At 40.8% G+C, this 17,318-nt stretch overlaps 1 protein-coding gene across 2 annotated transcripts; it reads right to left on the bottom strand.

Moving 5' to 3' along the window:
- Nucleotides 1–505: 505 nt before the first annotated feature.
- LAMP2 (lysosome associated membrane protein 2) lies at nt 506–14,644 on the bottom strand. 2 transcript variants are annotated; one of them, XM_014255308.2, is made up of 9 exons: nt 14,479–14,644; nt 13,272–13,390; nt 12,558–12,771; nt 11,771–11,932; nt 10,892–11,109; nt 10,252–10,371; nt 9,894–9,972; nt 8,945–9,112; nt 506–3,134 (listed from the first exon to the last, which is right to left on the bottom strand). In XM_014255308.2, exons 1-9 carry the CDS (start codon nt 14,639–14,641, stop codon nt 2,992–2,994), a joined length of 1,386 nt encoding a protein of 461 aa, XP_014110783.2. In that variant the 5' UTR covers nt 14,642–14,644; the 3' UTR covers nt 506–2,991. The 2 variants fall into 2 exon arrangements, with proteins under 2 accessions (XP_014110783.2, XP_005526274.3); XM_005526217.3 differs by lacking the exon at nt 506–3,134 and adding an exon at nt 5,429–7,792 and having other exon boundaries at nt 14,479–14,642.
- Nucleotides 14,645–17,318: the final 2,674 nt, after the last annotated feature.

Consider the following 17,318-nt stretch of genomic DNA (forward strand, 5'->3'; position numbering starts at 1 on the left):
TGAGATGCAGTTTGTGCTGCCAGTTAGGGACTGAATTTCCAAACAGCATGTAACAACATCCCAGAATTCTTGAGCACTTGATAAAACTGCCCCAGGCTAAAGAGTTCAGGAGCCCAGAACAATAAGACTCACTCTTCACCAAGCATCACAACCAATCATCTGGCAAAAACTATTTATTAAGAACTGTTAAATACCTGAACCAGGTTAGGTTAGGAACTAACTTGGCTCAGTTGTCATTATCCAGATGGCACTGATAGAACCAGGGCAACATATTCATTATGCCTGCACAAATTATCTGCAAGGGCATTTTCTGACCCACAGAAACTGGCTGCTGCCAAGGAGGATGCTGCTGGGGAAGTGGCTCTTCTTTTGACATCAGAAATTAGTTAAACCCACAAGCATTTCTCTGTCAATTACTTTAGCTCTTATAAAGCATTTGTATTTGTGGGGTCTTGAAAGGAAACCAAACTCATTGTGTTTCATGCTATTAAATTAACAGCCTTCACACTAGAAACAAGATAAAACTTTATTTAATATCTATTCCCTATCTGTCTATTGGAAGGATTCTGCTGGAAGAGGTCCCATCTTTAGCAGGTGCTAGATCCATGCTTTGACCAAACCAACACAAAAATCAACTGATTTGGATGTAAATCTGTGAATAGCTTAGAAGCAAAAGCTTCTGTTTCCCGACAAACATCCAGATCCAAGCACATTGACAGCCCCTCTGGAAAAGCTCTCAGAAGTGGCATTCATGTCTATTTACACTGAAACAGAGCTTTATAAACACAAAAATTAACTTTATTATATTCTGCTGTCAGCATAGTTGTACAGTCATTTTAAGATCGGGAAAATTGTAGACACCACTCTTCATGCTGTAACAATCTTAAAGTGCTGGATCAATTTTTGACTTCTGTTGAAGCTCAAAATAATACTTTCTACATATATACAAAATATATATGTGTACGTGTTTGCATCTAGAAAATGACCACATTTCACTAAGATAGCCTAGCAAAAGTGATATTAAATACTCCAGTCTGCAATCTCAGCATGAAAACATAGCTGTGATCCATCTGCTGGCAACAGAGAAGCACCACACTGAAAAGTGGGTGTACTCATAAAATGCCACCTGAAATAATTCCATTTAACACTGGCAGGGAAATCAAGTATTGCGAGAGCAAAGGTACAGTACAAGAGACCAAGACAACCAAACCTAAAGCACACAGTCCAATTCAGCAGCATTTAACTACGTTCCTATAAAAAAAAAGACAACTTGGTACAAGAGCCCATTTTGTACTATAGAATTACTTTTGTCAGAATCAGGTAGAGTGTATCTTTGGTCACTGTGAGGACAAGAATAATTGGTATTACTCAAACATCAAAACTAACTCTTTGGACAACTCCCTTCCCTGAACACACAGATATTGTGAGTTGCTTAAACATCAGTGCTGACTGTCACCTTTGTGTATGTGAATTACTGAAGGTGCTTTTCCCACAACATGGGTACAGGGTCAATGCACAGAGAGATTAAATATTGAAGCAGCTTTAGTAAACACCTGCTGCAGAGGACAGAACTTTGTGTGCCCTCAAGGTTTATTGGCTGCAAATGGCTTTTGCCAAGATGGACCAAAAAGCTTTCGAGAGCAAGAGGTTTCTTTCATTTCATCAACATGAACCTGATGGGATTGAAGCAGAACACAACCACAAACTACTAAATTCGATTTTTGTACAGTTTAGATATGGAACATTGAAGTGGAAAGGTATGGCACTAATAATAAAGAAAGCATCTTCAAACAGGTAAGATGCTCTTATTCCTTTGGAAGTCACTTTCTTCATTATACATAATACTCATTTCTGCTTTATGAACAGCATTCCTCATGCTAAAAAGTTTGTGCTCTTACACTGAGACAGCAATAATAAGGAAGTTAAAAGCAGATTAATTCTATCAAACCTGAAAGGTTTTATATGTCCACTTGCATTCAGAGATCATAGCTTTTCAGTGATCCCTATGAAACCTATTAACCTATGAAAGCTGTCCAAAGAAACTGCAGGAATCTCTGAGCAATGTGTTCTTAGCCAGTTTGAGTTCTCTCAAAATACTTTTGAGCCTCACATGGACCAATGCTGTGTAGTTTCTTTTATGTTCAGAATCAAAGCTGAGAGAAACTGCAGCCAGTGAAATTCCAGCCTCCCACCCTCATTTCACAATTGAGCTCAGAACAAAAGGAAAAATTCAGTTCAACGAAATAGCACAGGAGACATTTCCTTCAGCAGACTGGCCTTTTCTGAGTAGCCAAAATTCTCCAGACCAGAACCTTATCTTCGCAAATTAGACACCATGGTAATGCAAATCTATTCAACTTACATTAGCAGTCAGCTTCTCCATATGATGTTAAATAAAAGAATTTACTAGAAAAATCAGATGTTCTTCTCATATGTCAGGGTATTATTGAGATCAGGTACTACTTTTACATTCAGAAGGAATAGGAAATTCAGGCTGATTCACAAGAACAGCCATATGCCAAGCTCCCAACAGAAGTCTGTTGAGAACTGGGTATTCATTTCCCCACTGCATGTACAGTCCCTCTTGACATAACATTCACACTTTTAATTAGTTTTAGCTGTAGCATTAACCAAGACAAGCTGTAGGCATCTAGAAATTCTCTTGTATAAAAAGATTAAATGACAGAAAGTTTTGTAGGTGTCTTTGCTAAAAATAATCACACTTCCCACAGGAACACACCAACTATGGTCAAATTCTCTGGACCTCAGAACACTTATTTTCTCCAAAGTCATACAGTAGCTCCTGCAACTCATCTTCAGACCCATGGCATGTTATTCTGTCAGGAGGTGACTGTTATTCTGTCATCAACCCTTTTAACTTCTTTAAATAAAGAAACCTTGAATTAATTTGTTTTTCTTTTAAGGAGCAGGTCAGGAAGTCTGGGAAAGGGAAAAGAACAGGGAAGGTAGAACAGAGATGGAATTCAGAGATTATACAGACTGATAGCCAGTACGACTTTTTCTTCTTCCAATGATGTAAGAGATAAAGACAAGAATGATAAGGAATCCAAGCACCACGCCCACTGCGATGGGAATAAGAAAGTTCAGGTCAGAATCAGCAATGCATTCTTCAGCTGTAGAAAGAAGAAAAACAAAAAAAAGCAAGGGAGAATAAATTAGTAAGGGAAATCAAGTATTAGAAACCAAAGAAAGGAAGGAGCAAACAGGCATTTTTGAGAAATTACATTGTATTAAATACAATAATACATGTAAAATAAAATTAATATTGAGTTGATGGAAAGATTGATTTATTTAAACACATTTACTACACACATCCTTTATATTGGTAATGTATTTCTTCTGATTTGTACATTTAATTTCAGCTTCCTCTAGCAAGCAGAGGATAGATTAGGAATGTGAGGATAAACCAGCAGTCTGAGCATGCATTAGCTGATCACACCTCAGAGTTAGCAGCAATAAATCAACAAAAACCCTACAGTGGTGTATTACTGCCTTGTCCAGAGGTCTTCCCAACCCTCCAGTCACCAGCACTCCTCTGGGTTCTAGACATGAAGATGTAAGGGACAATCCAAGTAACAAAGCAAAAACTTAGTAAGACCTACAATAGACAGCCAAGATAAATGTGGCTCCAGGCACCACATGGAAAACACTGACAGACTCCATTGAGGTGGGTAACTTTATTTTCCAAGATAAAGGGTTAATAGTTTCAGCTGAGACCTACATAGACCTCACTGAAATCCACATCTGAGGGAAAAGTAGAAGAGACATCCATAACACTAGAGTGGTTTTTAATGTACAGGCTGTAAAACATGTGAGGAGCTCCTTGCTGGTAAAACCACTCATCAATGATTAGCAAACCACGCTGGGAACTGTTTTCAAACTCAGGGGCAGGGCTTGGCATCATAACCTGTTTGTAAGGAGAGCAGAGCTCCACCTGCCTGTGCCAGGAGAGGTTTGGTACAGCAGGAGGCCATGCCTGGGTTCTCCAGTAATGGAATGGTGCCTGACTTACATGTGTTTCATAAAGCAGCACTCCTCATAAAACTATTTTGAGTTTTTAATTAGGAGAGAGCATCACACACAGCATAAATGCTTCCTCAAACTGCTGTTTTTCATTGAATCAGCATTAATTATGGGAAATGTATTGTCTTGCTTTAGCTTATTACAGTCCAGCACACACTTGCCATGGCCCCTTCCTGAAACACTACACAAAGCCATCGACTAAGAGCAAGGAGAACAACACGTGGAGGCTCAACAGCCGAAAATGCTGAACTTGGATTATCTGAAGGGACCTACTGCCAAGTAGAGCAACACTTGGAAGGAAAAATAACCAAAAAACAAGAGGAAAGAAACTATGCACCTTATACAGCTATTTCAAAATATTCTGACTGAGAAAATATTTAAACATCTTAAAGAGAGACATGCATTTGATGTTTAGTCATCTTTGTCCACTAACAGAGACAATTTGCTATATACAGGGTAATGGGTCACTAAACACTAACACTAAATATTATTTGCTAAGGATGAAGGAGCCCAGCAGGCAGTGACAGAAATTCCCTCTCTTCTTCAAAGGAAGGAGATGGCTGCAGTGCACATCACACTATGGCACTGTTACAGGGAATTCCCAGGGTGAAAAGGGGGTAAAGGTTTCATACCAGGAACATTCCATCCTTGCTGGCACACATCTATCCAGGTATGGCTACTGTACAGTGTTTGGAAGCTTCAGAGGGGTGTCTTCAAGTGCAGAATTGGGAACTACAGCCCAACACACGGCAGGGCCAGCAGGAACACCTTTTTTGACTGACGTATCTGAATGTGTCTCCATTCAAAAAAGCCAGAAATTTTTTGCCCAAAATTTTTTTAGCTCCCGTATAAAAGCTGCCTTCCCTTTTAATTCCAGTCATAAGATTCAACCAATAGCCCCGAAGTTTGTGTTTTATCAATGTATGCTAAGGAATAGAGAACACTGTGGTAAATAAAATTTAAAAACCAGCCAAACAAAAAACCAAAATAAGGAACAAATGAACAAAGAAAATGCCCCTTCCAAAATCCAAATCCCATCATTCACTGGCTAGAAATGCTACTTTTGAGGACTATTAGCATGACATCTTTAACCTAAAATATCAGAAATACTGACATTTTAGAATACAATATTTAGTAAACTGTGTATAAGGTACTAAACAAACCACACTCTATAATAGGTTTTACACATTAATATTCCACATCCACGGCTGTTAAGTACATCCACAATTTAAATGCTGTTTCCACAGATCAGAACAAAACCAGCTGTGTAACAGAATCTCAGATACAGACTGATTAGAGTTCACCTTACTCATTGAGTTTATTTTCTTTAAAAAAAGACAATACAAGACGTCTGTTTTCAAATCAGTTAAAAAATGTGAACAAGTTTCCTTAAGAAATAGAACAATCTTTATTTTTTAGAGCACAGGTTAAACAGATTGACAGTTCCCTATGGAGCAATACATACAGGAAAACTAGTGGTTTTATAACAACAGGAAGTCAGATGAAACTGATGTTTTTTGAACCAGTTACCTGCACATCAGTCTAGGAGTACTTAAAAGTCTGAGCCAATATACTTACACAGGTTTTTGTAATGGTATTTCTAATGTTGATTTTAGGAAGCAGTTTGCATGAATCTTCTATATTATCTTGGAAACTTTATATTAACTTGGAAACTGTGTACAGTTCAAAAATTTGCAAGGTCAGAAGAATAGTGTGATGATTACTCCTTAACAGAAATGCATGTTTAACTGGTGCCACTGAACATCACTCACAAAAAAAAAAAAAAAAAAGCGCTAAAAAATCTATATGAACTTCTGCATTTGAGGATATATTAATATGAAAGTCATGAGACCAATTTTTAAAAATGAAAATGGTAAGTCTTGAAGCTTGTTTCACGATTAAATTTATAGCAGTTCCCCACTTTCATTAAAATGCATTTCAGTAACTGATGCAAAATTCAAGCTGTAGACTACAAGCTATAGTAAGCATTATCCACCCATACATGCTTCCTTGGCTAGTGTCAAGAGTAAACTGTCTTTACAAAAAAAAAAAACCAAAACCAAACCCAAACCATTACTGAAAGAAGTGTATTTTATGATTTGTACACAAACATGCCACAGACATCTCTACAACCCTAGAGAACACTAATAAAACACTAGAGCAGCTTTGATGCAGGCTAAACTCATTCTAAAGGGGGAGACAATGTTATGTTCATTAAATAACTAGTTTAGGCAGCTCGTGTTATGACATATGCAAAAAAGCCACAATTATCTAAAAGTCTAAAAGACTTCTTTGTTTCTTTTTTTTCCATGCAGTAAGAATATGTATTACAGCACAAGGAGCTCAGAGAAAAGTTGTGCATCAAGGGTTAGTCTCTACAGAGCTGCAGTTTAAGAACAGTCCAGTTGCACTGCACTTTTTTAACCTAGTTATTCTTTCCATACAGCAAGGAAAAACAGGTGTTGTGGGTCCATCTCAGACTTGTTTGGCTTTTGCATTCTTTACATTAATAAATGCTACACCACAAACAATCCAACAAAAAGTACGTTAAACATTCAGAGTGCCAATGGCGGGCAGTTATAATGTGAACTTTGACTGGCAGAGAACCACTCAAGATGAAGATTTAAAAACAGCTCAAGCTGCAACAACAGATACTGGCTCATTAAATGAAAGCATCTTTAAACAATGGTCATTCAAAACAACAAGACAGACCAGTTCTGTGCAGAATATGGTATGAAGTTAAGTGCACTTTAAAGTTCTGGAATATTTAGAAAGGTTATTCCCTTTAAACTGATGCCAGCAAAAAAAAGCTTGCATTAATTTAGCAGAAGTCTGCCTTAGATGAGTATTTTAGATGACTGCCAATGAATGTATAATAAAGAATTCAGTGCCTAACATGTTTTTTTTTGAAAGCATCTGGAAGTGGCACTGAAGTCTTCCCATATATTCACCATTTGGCAGATTACTCATTTTGTTGTACAGCCATGGTACAGGAATGATTCCTGAAATTACACCAAGGCAAGAGTAAATTACTCAAATCCTAACAAAGGCAAGTAAGTTACTGCTGCCACTTCAAGAGATCACTTAATCACCAGCCTGAAGTTCAATCCTATGGAAAACGAGCTATTGGGCATTAGACAATCCTTGTTAAATATTATACAAGTCAACAGAGTGACTAATGCTGCCAGCTTAACCCACAATTACGACAACAACTAAGGAACGTAGAGGAGAGAAGCAAGTACAAATTCTATGCTATTCTGGGAGATGCCCAATGCACATCAGTTCAGAACATGTTCTGGTTTCAGGCTAGTATTTGTAAAAAGCAGAAATAAATCCTAAATGCTTTAGGATTTTTGCAAGATAAAATCCTTAGCCTAGCAATTCATCCAGTATTTGACATCTTCAAAACAGCTATGAAACCCACATCGTCTTCTTAGGGCAGGAAAATAAAGTGTAGTTCTGCTTCATCTGAGATAAACAGTCTCCCTTTGTTTCTCAACTTCAATTAGCTGTGGCTAGTAATTACTCCTAAGTTTTGGATCTTTTTGACTTCAGAACTTGCACTTGCTTTATTTAGAATGAAATCATAACAGGAATCACACTGAGATTCACAAAGTTTGATATCCAGCATAGCTTTTTCTTCTGCCAATTATGTAAGCAACCACTATAATGGCAATCAAGACAGCAAGTGCAGCACCAACTACAATTGGGATTAGAATGCTGTCATCATCCAGCGAACACTCCTGGGCTGTAGGTGAGAAAAAGGTTGCAATAAGGAATAAATAAAGACAGAATACTTGCCAAGTGTGGTATAAAAATCTGTTTTCCTTAATACAAAGGTGTTAAAAAATCAAGTATTATTTAAACTAAGAGAGAAAGAACTGCAGAGGTCTAACTGATACACTTAGCATATTTAAGCATTATAATTAATTTAAGCACTGATAACCTATAGCAAGTTAAGGGTGTACAAGTGTTCTGTGCACAACATCTGCACTAGGCAAGGGAGCAGCCTTTCTCCTGCATTCAAGAACCAGGCTTATCTATTTCATACTTAAGGCAAGTCTGGTTGGCACTTTCACTCATTAAGCATAAAAAGTGACCTAGATTTCGTACCAAGAATCTATGCAGAATAAAGACATGTTACACAGATAAAATAACCGTAATTAGAAGAAAACCAGCTGCAACTTTAACGATAGAATGAAATGGGTCCTTAAGTCTTTAGAAAGACTGTTTACCCTACACACATCTGGAGAGTTATCTTACTTCTGTCTAAAAACAGAACTTTTCAGTCTAGTCCAATAAGACTGTGCTGCAAGTATTAGCATTGAGCACAAAGACCAGTTTACACTAACTATTAAGAGGTAATTTAAGACATTTCTGTTTTCTCCACTCAAGATAATGCAGCAAACAAACATCTCAGAATCTCTCTTTAGTTCTGAATATTCAATACTGCCTCTCAAAGAAGCTCTGACAGTTCATTCTTTCCCAATACTCCTATTCCTCGGACTGACAGGTAAAAAGAAACAAAACACCTAACAATATTCCCAAAGTTCACTTCTGCAAAAGTTCAGTTCGATTTTCTTATATATCTGAGCTACAAAAAGCTGTATGTCAAGATGTTGTCAGGTAACTTCTATTCTGCACAGCAATGCTTAAGTCCCCCTTCAGTGGCTCTAGTTCACTGAAGTTTTGTGAAGGAGAACCACACACTTAACACACATTTTTTAAGAGAGAACAAAGCTCTGCTTGAACTTGAATGTCAGTCTCAGAACTTCTCTTCATTCCATGTATATCTAAACATTAAAAAAAATTGGAACGAGCTTCTGAGATAAAGTGCTTGTACCTAATGCCGGTGCATTTTAGCAAGTAAAAATTTTGCAAGCATCACCAAAACTCTTACCTGTAGCAAACTTATTTGCCTCCACAAGGAATGGCTGAATCCATAGATTAAAAGTATGTACTTGAACATCTTCATTTATCTGAAGAGTTTGCTCTTTTCGGCACATGTAAGAGCTACCAAGGAAAGCATCCCACTTGCTGAAATTGCTGTTATCTGCACTTGAAATGACTAAACAAAGAACGAAAAAAAGAGAAAGGGAATCGCATGTTCACTTAAAATGCAAGACAGTTGCTAATACAATAAGACTGAGTGGCTGAATCTAGAGGGGCCAACACTTCAACACTGACTAGTCTCAAAAACAAAGTAGTGCAAAGTGGGATTGATCTGCTTAACCAGAAATCAGGGACTGAACTACTTTGCAGTATCCTCTCATATGTATATGACATCAGGTTTTCATTGTACCTCCACTCTCAGTGTTGCAGAGTTGTAAGTGTTTTACCTTTAATGCTCTTTAATTGCTGTAGCTATGATAAGCAATTAAAGGAAAAAAACACAAAAACATATGATAGTTGGGGGAAAAAAGTATGCTTTGGTTTTTGAAGGACTGGCTTTTCTTTAGTGAGAGTTAAGTACGAGTGGTTGGAAGATACAGCAGCATCTTCAAAAAAGACAACATCTAGTTTAGGAAAAAAGCTTCAAAGTTGGTACCATTGTATTTCATACCACAAAAAATTACGTTACTGAAAAGAGTTATAAAGAAGCCCTTTTAATCTACAGTGCACAATCTAATTTACATTAGCAGAAGTTTCAGGAATAGTAGACTGGTCCCACACTGCTGTTTAAAGTAACTCTTACAGACATTTCTGCTTATTATTTTTGTTTATACCAACTTCTAGACATAAAGTAGGAGCTAACAGTAAGCATGAACAACACTGACAAAAAAAACCCATAAGTATTTGATGTAGACATTGAACAAAATATTACATTTAAGGCAGATACTGTTTCTTACCAGAACCATTCAGATGGTTGAGCAGTGTAACATTCACCTCCCTCAGATAAAATTTTTGTACACTTGCACTTGTATTTTTCTGTTCAAGAAGCAAGAACCAAGTGTCAGTGTGCAATTCTGCACTTATAACCTTACAAACATGAGCTTTACAAAAGTCAACACATTTACCAGTCTTACATTTTCTACAACTTTAACCCAGTTCTTCATTTGTCTTGAGGCACTCAGCTGGCCAGTTCCACCTCCCATATGGGAACAGCCTACCACCAGCAAGCAACAGGAGGATTTTATTCTAAAATGGTGATCACCATGCATGCTGTTTAAATGAAAAAATTAGTTTAAAGTAAAAGAAGTTACTTACAACAGCAAATGTGAAACCAATCAGCGTGCTATTTCCGTCATTCAATTTCAGAGTGGCTGTTGTGTTACCACAGGCACCATCTGCAACAGTTGTCTTTGGATTGATGTTGATCAGAAGAGGCTGAAATACAGACAAAGCACATCAAAGATATTCAGCTGCCTTTGGAATACATTGTCTCAGTCAGGAACAGTCTTGGGTTAGAAGAGCTTGTTGTAAATATGACAGCAGGAAAAGCTAAGCTTGGCTGCTATGGAACCAAGGCTGTTTGAGTTAAATTTACATGCTGGCAGCACTGAAACAAACAAATTGCTTGAGAAGCGTCACTTTGCTCCCTAACACAACAGGCTACCCTCTGAGGAGAAAGACAGTATCTGCAGGAAACAGCAGCCGTAACAGCTAAGAAAGTTCCAGACTTAATCATGTTAAAGGTATTCCCAATATCATATTCTGTTGACTCTATGTAAGGTTTTTGAAGGCAGGTGTAACGCAACAAAACCATTCTGTAGCCAGAGAGATGCTACATACAATGCTTAGAAGCAGTTCTGGACAGCCAGCAGCGTACAAAGCAAATTCCCTGCATTCACATTTTACACCAAATAACTACAGCAACTCCTACTCTTCAAAAAGAAAATAGAAGCACCTTGTTTTGGGTAACATTCAGCTGCAGCCCCACAGTCGCCAGGAAACAAGTTTTATTTCCACTTTTAAGAGAATAATTTCCTGTGTCTGGATTCTCCACAGGTTTGGGAGCACTTGTTGGAGCAGGAGACAAAGTAGTGGTAGATGCAGTAGTTACATTGGCAATAGTAGGTGGAATAGTAGGTGCAGAAGTAGGTCTATCAGCAGGACATCTAGACTCTGAAAAGACATTTTAATCACCATTTCATTGCTGAAATGTTATTGAAGTCTTATTACTCAGACAAAGATACCTGTCACTTAGTCTCAGAAATTCTGTAACACTCAGTTTTAAAACCACACTCAGTACCACTTGCCTGTGACACATGGAAGCAAAACACACAAAGACAGTTAAGTTGTTATAAATGTATGACAGGTATTTGCTGTAGACCAAGTAAGTGACCCTATTATGTTATATGCAGCAGGATGATGTGCCCGTCTCTCTTCTGAGCTATGAGATGAGACAACAGGCTCTGGACTATTCAAATGCAACAGCAGAGGCCAGCACTGGAAGTGGAAGGCAGTCAGCTAAAACCCCTCAAACTCAAATGATTTACTCAGCAACAGTAGTTCTGAAGTGCTTATGCTTAATACCCCAATTACTGGAATACACACTTGAGAAGAATCCCACCTTGGCATGAAAACAATCCACATTACAGCACACTACCAAATCTGTTCTCCTAATCTATTTTTCCAGGAACAAGGAAAGAAATACTAGAGCATATTTACATGAATATTATTAAACACAGCACATCTTAGAATTGGCAGATTTTTTATTATGGGACTTTGCTCCCTGCACTAAGGTACAATACAAAAAAGCTCTTTCACAAACTGAAATGCTTACCTTTTTTACTGACTGTGCCATTCTGAACAAAAGCCTGCACAGTAACATTCCAGAAAATCTGCGTTATATTTTCTGCTTCAAAAAAGTAGGAATTATGACACACGAAGACAGTATTCAGTTGAACTGGATGCAAAGGATCCTTCACAAGAACAGTAACTGGTCCTACAAATAAACACAAATGTTTTAATGTCGTATACACTACAAGAACTTAGAGATAGTGTAACACTTTATATAATTTTGTAAGACAAAGACTAAGAGATAATTAAGTTTAGCAGTCTTGAGCTTTCTTGAATGCTTTCCCTATGTGTCCTGACCTGAAGTGCTAGGTAATGCAGGAGTAACCAAGCTTATGGAACTAGACAAGCCATTAGAAAGGTGAACCGTTTTACTTAACTTTTTAAGGAGAAAAAAATTCTATTATTAGCAGGTGTTCGTACACAGACGGCCTAACACTGTATTGCTTGGCAAGGCAGGTCAAGCAGTGCACACAAAAATTGATCTTCCATGCACCTGCTGTGTACCAGCACCTCACTGATCAAAGCTGTTTATCCTTCCCCTTCTCTTCCACTTACAGGAATTACACAGTGAAGCCATTCGGCCTGCATTGTTACCCAGCAGGCAGGTACAAGGAACAGCAGTTGGCAGCACGTGGTACAGAACTCATTGCATTCATTACTAACTCCTGCATTCCTCCTTACTTCACAAAAGCCAAGCCAGGTCAGGTATATGAGGTCTGACACTTCTGGCTGAGATTGCTTTGCAAGTCAGATTCTACACCGAATATTACCTTTTCTTTTAGCATCAGGAAACACAGCAGTATCATTTGTGTTGTACGTCAGTGTGATGAAGTCTCCCTGGTAAGTTTCATTGTTTTTTGTGATGTTCATGCTCCAAGAATGGCCTTCTCCAAACTGCACTGCCAGAAGGGCAGCTTGTGTGTCATTGCCACAGATGCTTCCATTGTGTGTCACACTTGATGACAAATTCAGGGTTGTGGTTTTCTAGAATAAAAGGATAATTTCAAATGCATTCACATGCAGCTCTTCCCCATAACAACACTATAAACTTCCTGGAGTTAGCTGAAACCTTGTGCAAGGTGAGATTATTTTAGGTTATTCTGGAAAATTATGATAAAGACTTCCTGACACCTGCCTGAGAAAGGAGCCGTATCAGATTTAAATACAAAAGTATAACTCTAACTTGGTTGTAAATCTTGATCATGTTGAGCTGCAATTACATTTACTGCTTGGGCTAAGAACATAACTACACTGGTGAGACTTGGTGAGTTTTGTGTATATCATTTAAGTAAGAACAACAGGGTACTTTCATTCATTTGTATGACTGAGAACTTATTCTTTATTTTATAAGGACTATGTAGGAATATTCTTCTCAACTGACTTAGTAAAAAAAAGTAAGAAATCAAACACCTTACATAAAAGAGCTTAAACTTTTATCCAGGTCAAAATCCAGTTCTCAGCATGAGTTACTCCCAAATACTTACATAATCACCATTGTTTGATTCATATGTTATCAAGAACCTCATCATCCAGTCTGCATACAGGCATGTAGCATTAGAAGCATCCTTTATATCTACTTCAACTGCATAGGACTGGAAAAAACCTGTAAGATATGATTATTAGCTGTTAAGACATTGTTTTTACTTCATTTTCTAGAACCACTTAAGAGAACAGCTCATCACAAAGCAGTAAATTATATAAGGATCATATTCAACTTACCAGACATTGAAAGAATAGCTAGATTTCTAAAAACTATCAAAAACAGGAAGCACATCACAAAATTGTCAAAGCTGGCAAAAACAGACAATGTTTTATAGTCTGTTTACCTGACATAAACTAATAATCCCAAAGAGCTGAGTGCTCAACACTGGACACTTTTAAGATTTGGCTGGACAGGGTGTTGAGCTATCTTGTCTAGACTGTGCTTTTGCCAAGAAAGGCCGAACTGGCTGATCCTTCAAGTCCCTTCCAATTTAGAATTCTGACTCTGAAATAAGCATCAGCTTTCCGGTGACACACTGTGTAAACCAAAGGGCACAAACACAGCACTTGACCAATGTGCTGCTTCTAGACCAGGGTCTATTATTTTATGTGCTGTATCAGTGATTACGACCCAAGCTGACCCCTAAGAGATGGGGTCAGCATGCCTTCGTTGCGTTTCCACGATTTCTAGCTCAAAAGACACGGGCATTAAATTCCCTTTGCGTTTTAAGAGAACTTTTCCCAGCTGTTGTATTCCTGACGCGGTAAATGCCGGCAGAGCCGCTGCCGCGCCCGCGGCCCCACGCCGAGAAGCGCTGACAGGACGGCCTGGCCGGGCCGCGCGGACGGGCCCGCCGTCCCGGCTGCCGGGCCACGGCCCTCGGCGGAAGCACCCCGAGGCTCCCGGCCTCCCCGGCACGGTGCCGCTCCAGCCGCCGGGCCCGGGCGGTGCGGGGCTCCGGCCCCCCCGCTGCCCCCTCCCCTCCTGTGGGTGGCAGCGCGGGAAGGGCGGCAGCGGTGGCGCCTCCGCCCCGGGGCCGCCCCCCTGAAGGCGCCGCGAGGCCGAGGCGGCCCCGGGACCCCCCGGGACCCCCGGTGCCCGCGCGCCGCGTCATGTGCGTGACGGGGCGAGGGCGGGGAGCGGCACGAGCCCGCGGGGACACCCGACACCAACTCCCCTCCCCCGGGCCCAGGCGCTGCCCCGCTCACCAGAGACGCCGAGCAGCAGCAGCGGCAGGAGGAGGCGGTGGCAGGAGGAGGCGGCGGAGCGGCGCGGGCCCATGGTGCCGGTGCCGGTGCCGGCGGCGGAGACACCGGGGCACGGCGAGCGGCCGGGGCGAGCGGGCGCGACAAAAACCTCGCCAGCGGTCATGTGAGGGGCGGGGCGGGGCCGTCCGCGCGCCGCCAATCGCCGCTCAGCGCCGCCGCTCGATTCCCTGGATCGCGGATGGGCCACTCATCGCGCGGCGCCTCGGGCGGGCGGGTCTGGTCTGCTCCCAACCCAGTCCCCGTGCGGCGACAGCAGCGGCGACAGCAGCGGCGACAGCAGCGGCCGCCGGAACGGGGCTGTGCCGCGGTGGCCTCTGCAAGGGGCAGGGTAGCGGCGGCTTGTTCTGACCCTCGGCAGTGTTTGCGGTTTTGCACTGGGCTGCTCTAGTCTGGGAAGAGGTTGCTTACAAGAGATGCACATCCCGAGAAGTTTAATATAGATGCTTTCACTGAGAAAAAAGTAAATAATATATTACTCATGTTTGCAATAAATACAAGGGGTCAGTGTGCCTCAGTGCACCTCTCCTGACGTGGCTGTCACCCGTCCTGCCCCGAGGGACGGTCCCGGCGCTCCGGGGCTCGGTGCCGCCGTGACTGGGCAGAAACTCCCTCCAGACACGGCCCCTGCGGCGGGGGGGGACTGACACCAGCACCCGGAGCTTTAATGCGATTCTTCTGGTGCTGAAAGGCAGAAAGAGGGGCAGAAAACGATGGGAGGAGACAGGAGTTTGGTGCAAATGAGGGAGAAAAGGGCCTACGGTGTGAAGCGCGGAGAAGACGGCTGGACAAAAAACTTGGTGGATTTGGGTCTGAAAGGTGGTATAAAATGTGATGGATGCTGGATTGCACACTGACACTATTGATTACAGGGAAAAACCCCAAAACCTCCACACCCAAACAAGTCAGAATGGCTGGCTTGGCAGAGAAAGGGGAAATGGAAGAAGATACTGAGGCTGGGAGACAGCAAGGAAAGACGGCCTGAGGAGATGGGAACTCTGTGCTCAGCAAAGAAGGGCCTTCTGGAACGGCATATTCCTGTTTCTGATGCTGTGGAAGGGCTGAGGATTTCGAATGATGGGCTCTAAGAGACATACCCAGCCATGGGGGAAGAAAATGAAGTCTGAAGAAGACAATAAAACACATTCACCTCATAATGAGACAGTTGGAGTGTAGATGCTGTTGACAGGAAAGCAGTTCTGCAGTCTTGAGGAAGTGGAAATAATGCAATTTGTTATCAAAGGGCAGTTAATATCTCTCAGTTGTGAGTTTGAAATCCTGTACTTTCCTGTAGAGTGTCACAAAACCAAAGCTGGCATGTCAGGGCCACCAAGGAAACCAGGGCATCGAACAAACAAGGGTCCCACCTCAATGTTTCTTTTCATTTCTTTTTGTGCTCAATAACTACACCTCAAGCCCACTCACCATGCATGTTACATACCTGCACGTGCATTTGTCTAAGCATGGTTGCATGTGACTCTCAAATTCGCATGATTTCAAAATGCTTAGAGTAAATTTATATTTATCCTTTGGGCTTAATTACCAAATACTTATTTGAAGAAATAAACTTTATATTTAATAACTGACTTGCTGTAGCCTGTGGGGAAATGTCAGTAACAGCAGCAGAGATGAAACCACAAATTCTGAAAGTAGCAAGTCTTTCTCAGCTCCACCACAAAGAATGGGGCATTTCAGAGGCTAGGGAGAGTCCTGCTCTGGGGATTCTGTACTTGTTCAGGCTTCACTCCTTCAAATACAAAATTCTGTTTTTAAAAGGTGATCTCACAAGAAGCTAGGAGCAATCAGATTAGGAGGATTTGACTATTAGGAGACAGGCATTGAATTAAGCTTTAATTAATTGGAAGAGGAGAAAATTATTGGTCTGTTCAGGTAGTTCATGCAGTGGAATGGCACCTTTTGTATCTCTGGAATATTAACTTCAGGATTTATGTATATACATTGATATGTTCCAATACTCCCTTGTTCTGAGTGAAGATTCTGAATATTTGGATCTCTTGCTTGCACATAGGAAATGGGCTCTGAACCAAGTGGATGTTCTGCAGACATAACGGGAAGGCTGATTAACTTGTTTCTTTTATGCCAATTTAGTGAAGCTTGAAATGAAATCTAATGGCAGCAATCATAGCAAGCAAATCCTTTTCTGTTTAATAACACAAGAAAAACAGCAACCGGTGTGGGATTAAAAGAACAGTATAGTTTATTTAATTTAGCAGAATGGAAAATATCTTGCTTTGCACTAGGAATATCATCATTAATACCAGAAAACAGATTATTTCTCTGTTTGCATCTGGTTACTTCACCCTCCCTGTACTCCATCCCTGCCATATAACAGCCTGCCACAGGTGTGTGATGGTGTGATGTCATCTTACATGATCTTGGTGGACTAAGCTGATGGTTTATTGTCATTATCATACAGTCACAGAGGGATTGATGCACCTGCGGGTGCAGGAAGATCTGAGACAGCCACAAAGGCTGCTCAAAGGGTTTCTGCCAATGTGTGGAATCCTTGGGGAGACCAAAGGATCAAATTCCACCTCCAAGGAGTTGGTACAAACACCTTGTGTTCATGTACAGGAAGAGGTTTATCCAGAAAGCTCACAGGCTTCAGCCATCTGGACATGATAAAAGGTTGTTAAAAGCAATGCACTCTTGCGTTTTCACAGTGATATTATTCTTTTGCCCAGCCAACTGACAGAAGCTTGATTTTGGCACGGGTCTTCCTAAACAGAGAATTTTTTGGCAGTTCCCAAGGCCTGTCTCCT

This window comes from Pseudopodoces humilis, chromosome 15 (genome assembly GCF_049639895.1).
Source record: "Pseudopodoces humilis isolate 2021_Gansu_Grassland_sample_001 chromosome 15, ASM4963989v1, whole genome shotgun sequence".
Classification (NCBI taxonomy): domain Eukaryota; kingdom Metazoa; phylum Chordata; class Aves; order Passeriformes; family Paridae; genus Pseudopodoces; species Pseudopodoces humilis.

Excerpts from the sequence above, each read along its gene's own strand:
- LAMP2 (XM_014255308.2), bottom strand. The coding sequence starts at position 14,641 with ATGACCGCTGGCGAGGTTTTTGTCGCGCCCGCTCGCCCCGGCCGCTCG. Across the intron at positions 12,772-13,271 it reads AATCAAACAATGGTGATTAT|AAAACCACAACCCTGAATTT; the intron begins GTAAGTATTTGG and ends CTTTTATTCTAG. Across the intron at positions 9,113-9,893 it reads CAACCATCTGAATGGTTCTG|TCATTTCAAGTGCAGATAAC; the intron begins GTAAGAAACAGT and ends TTCTTTGTTTAG.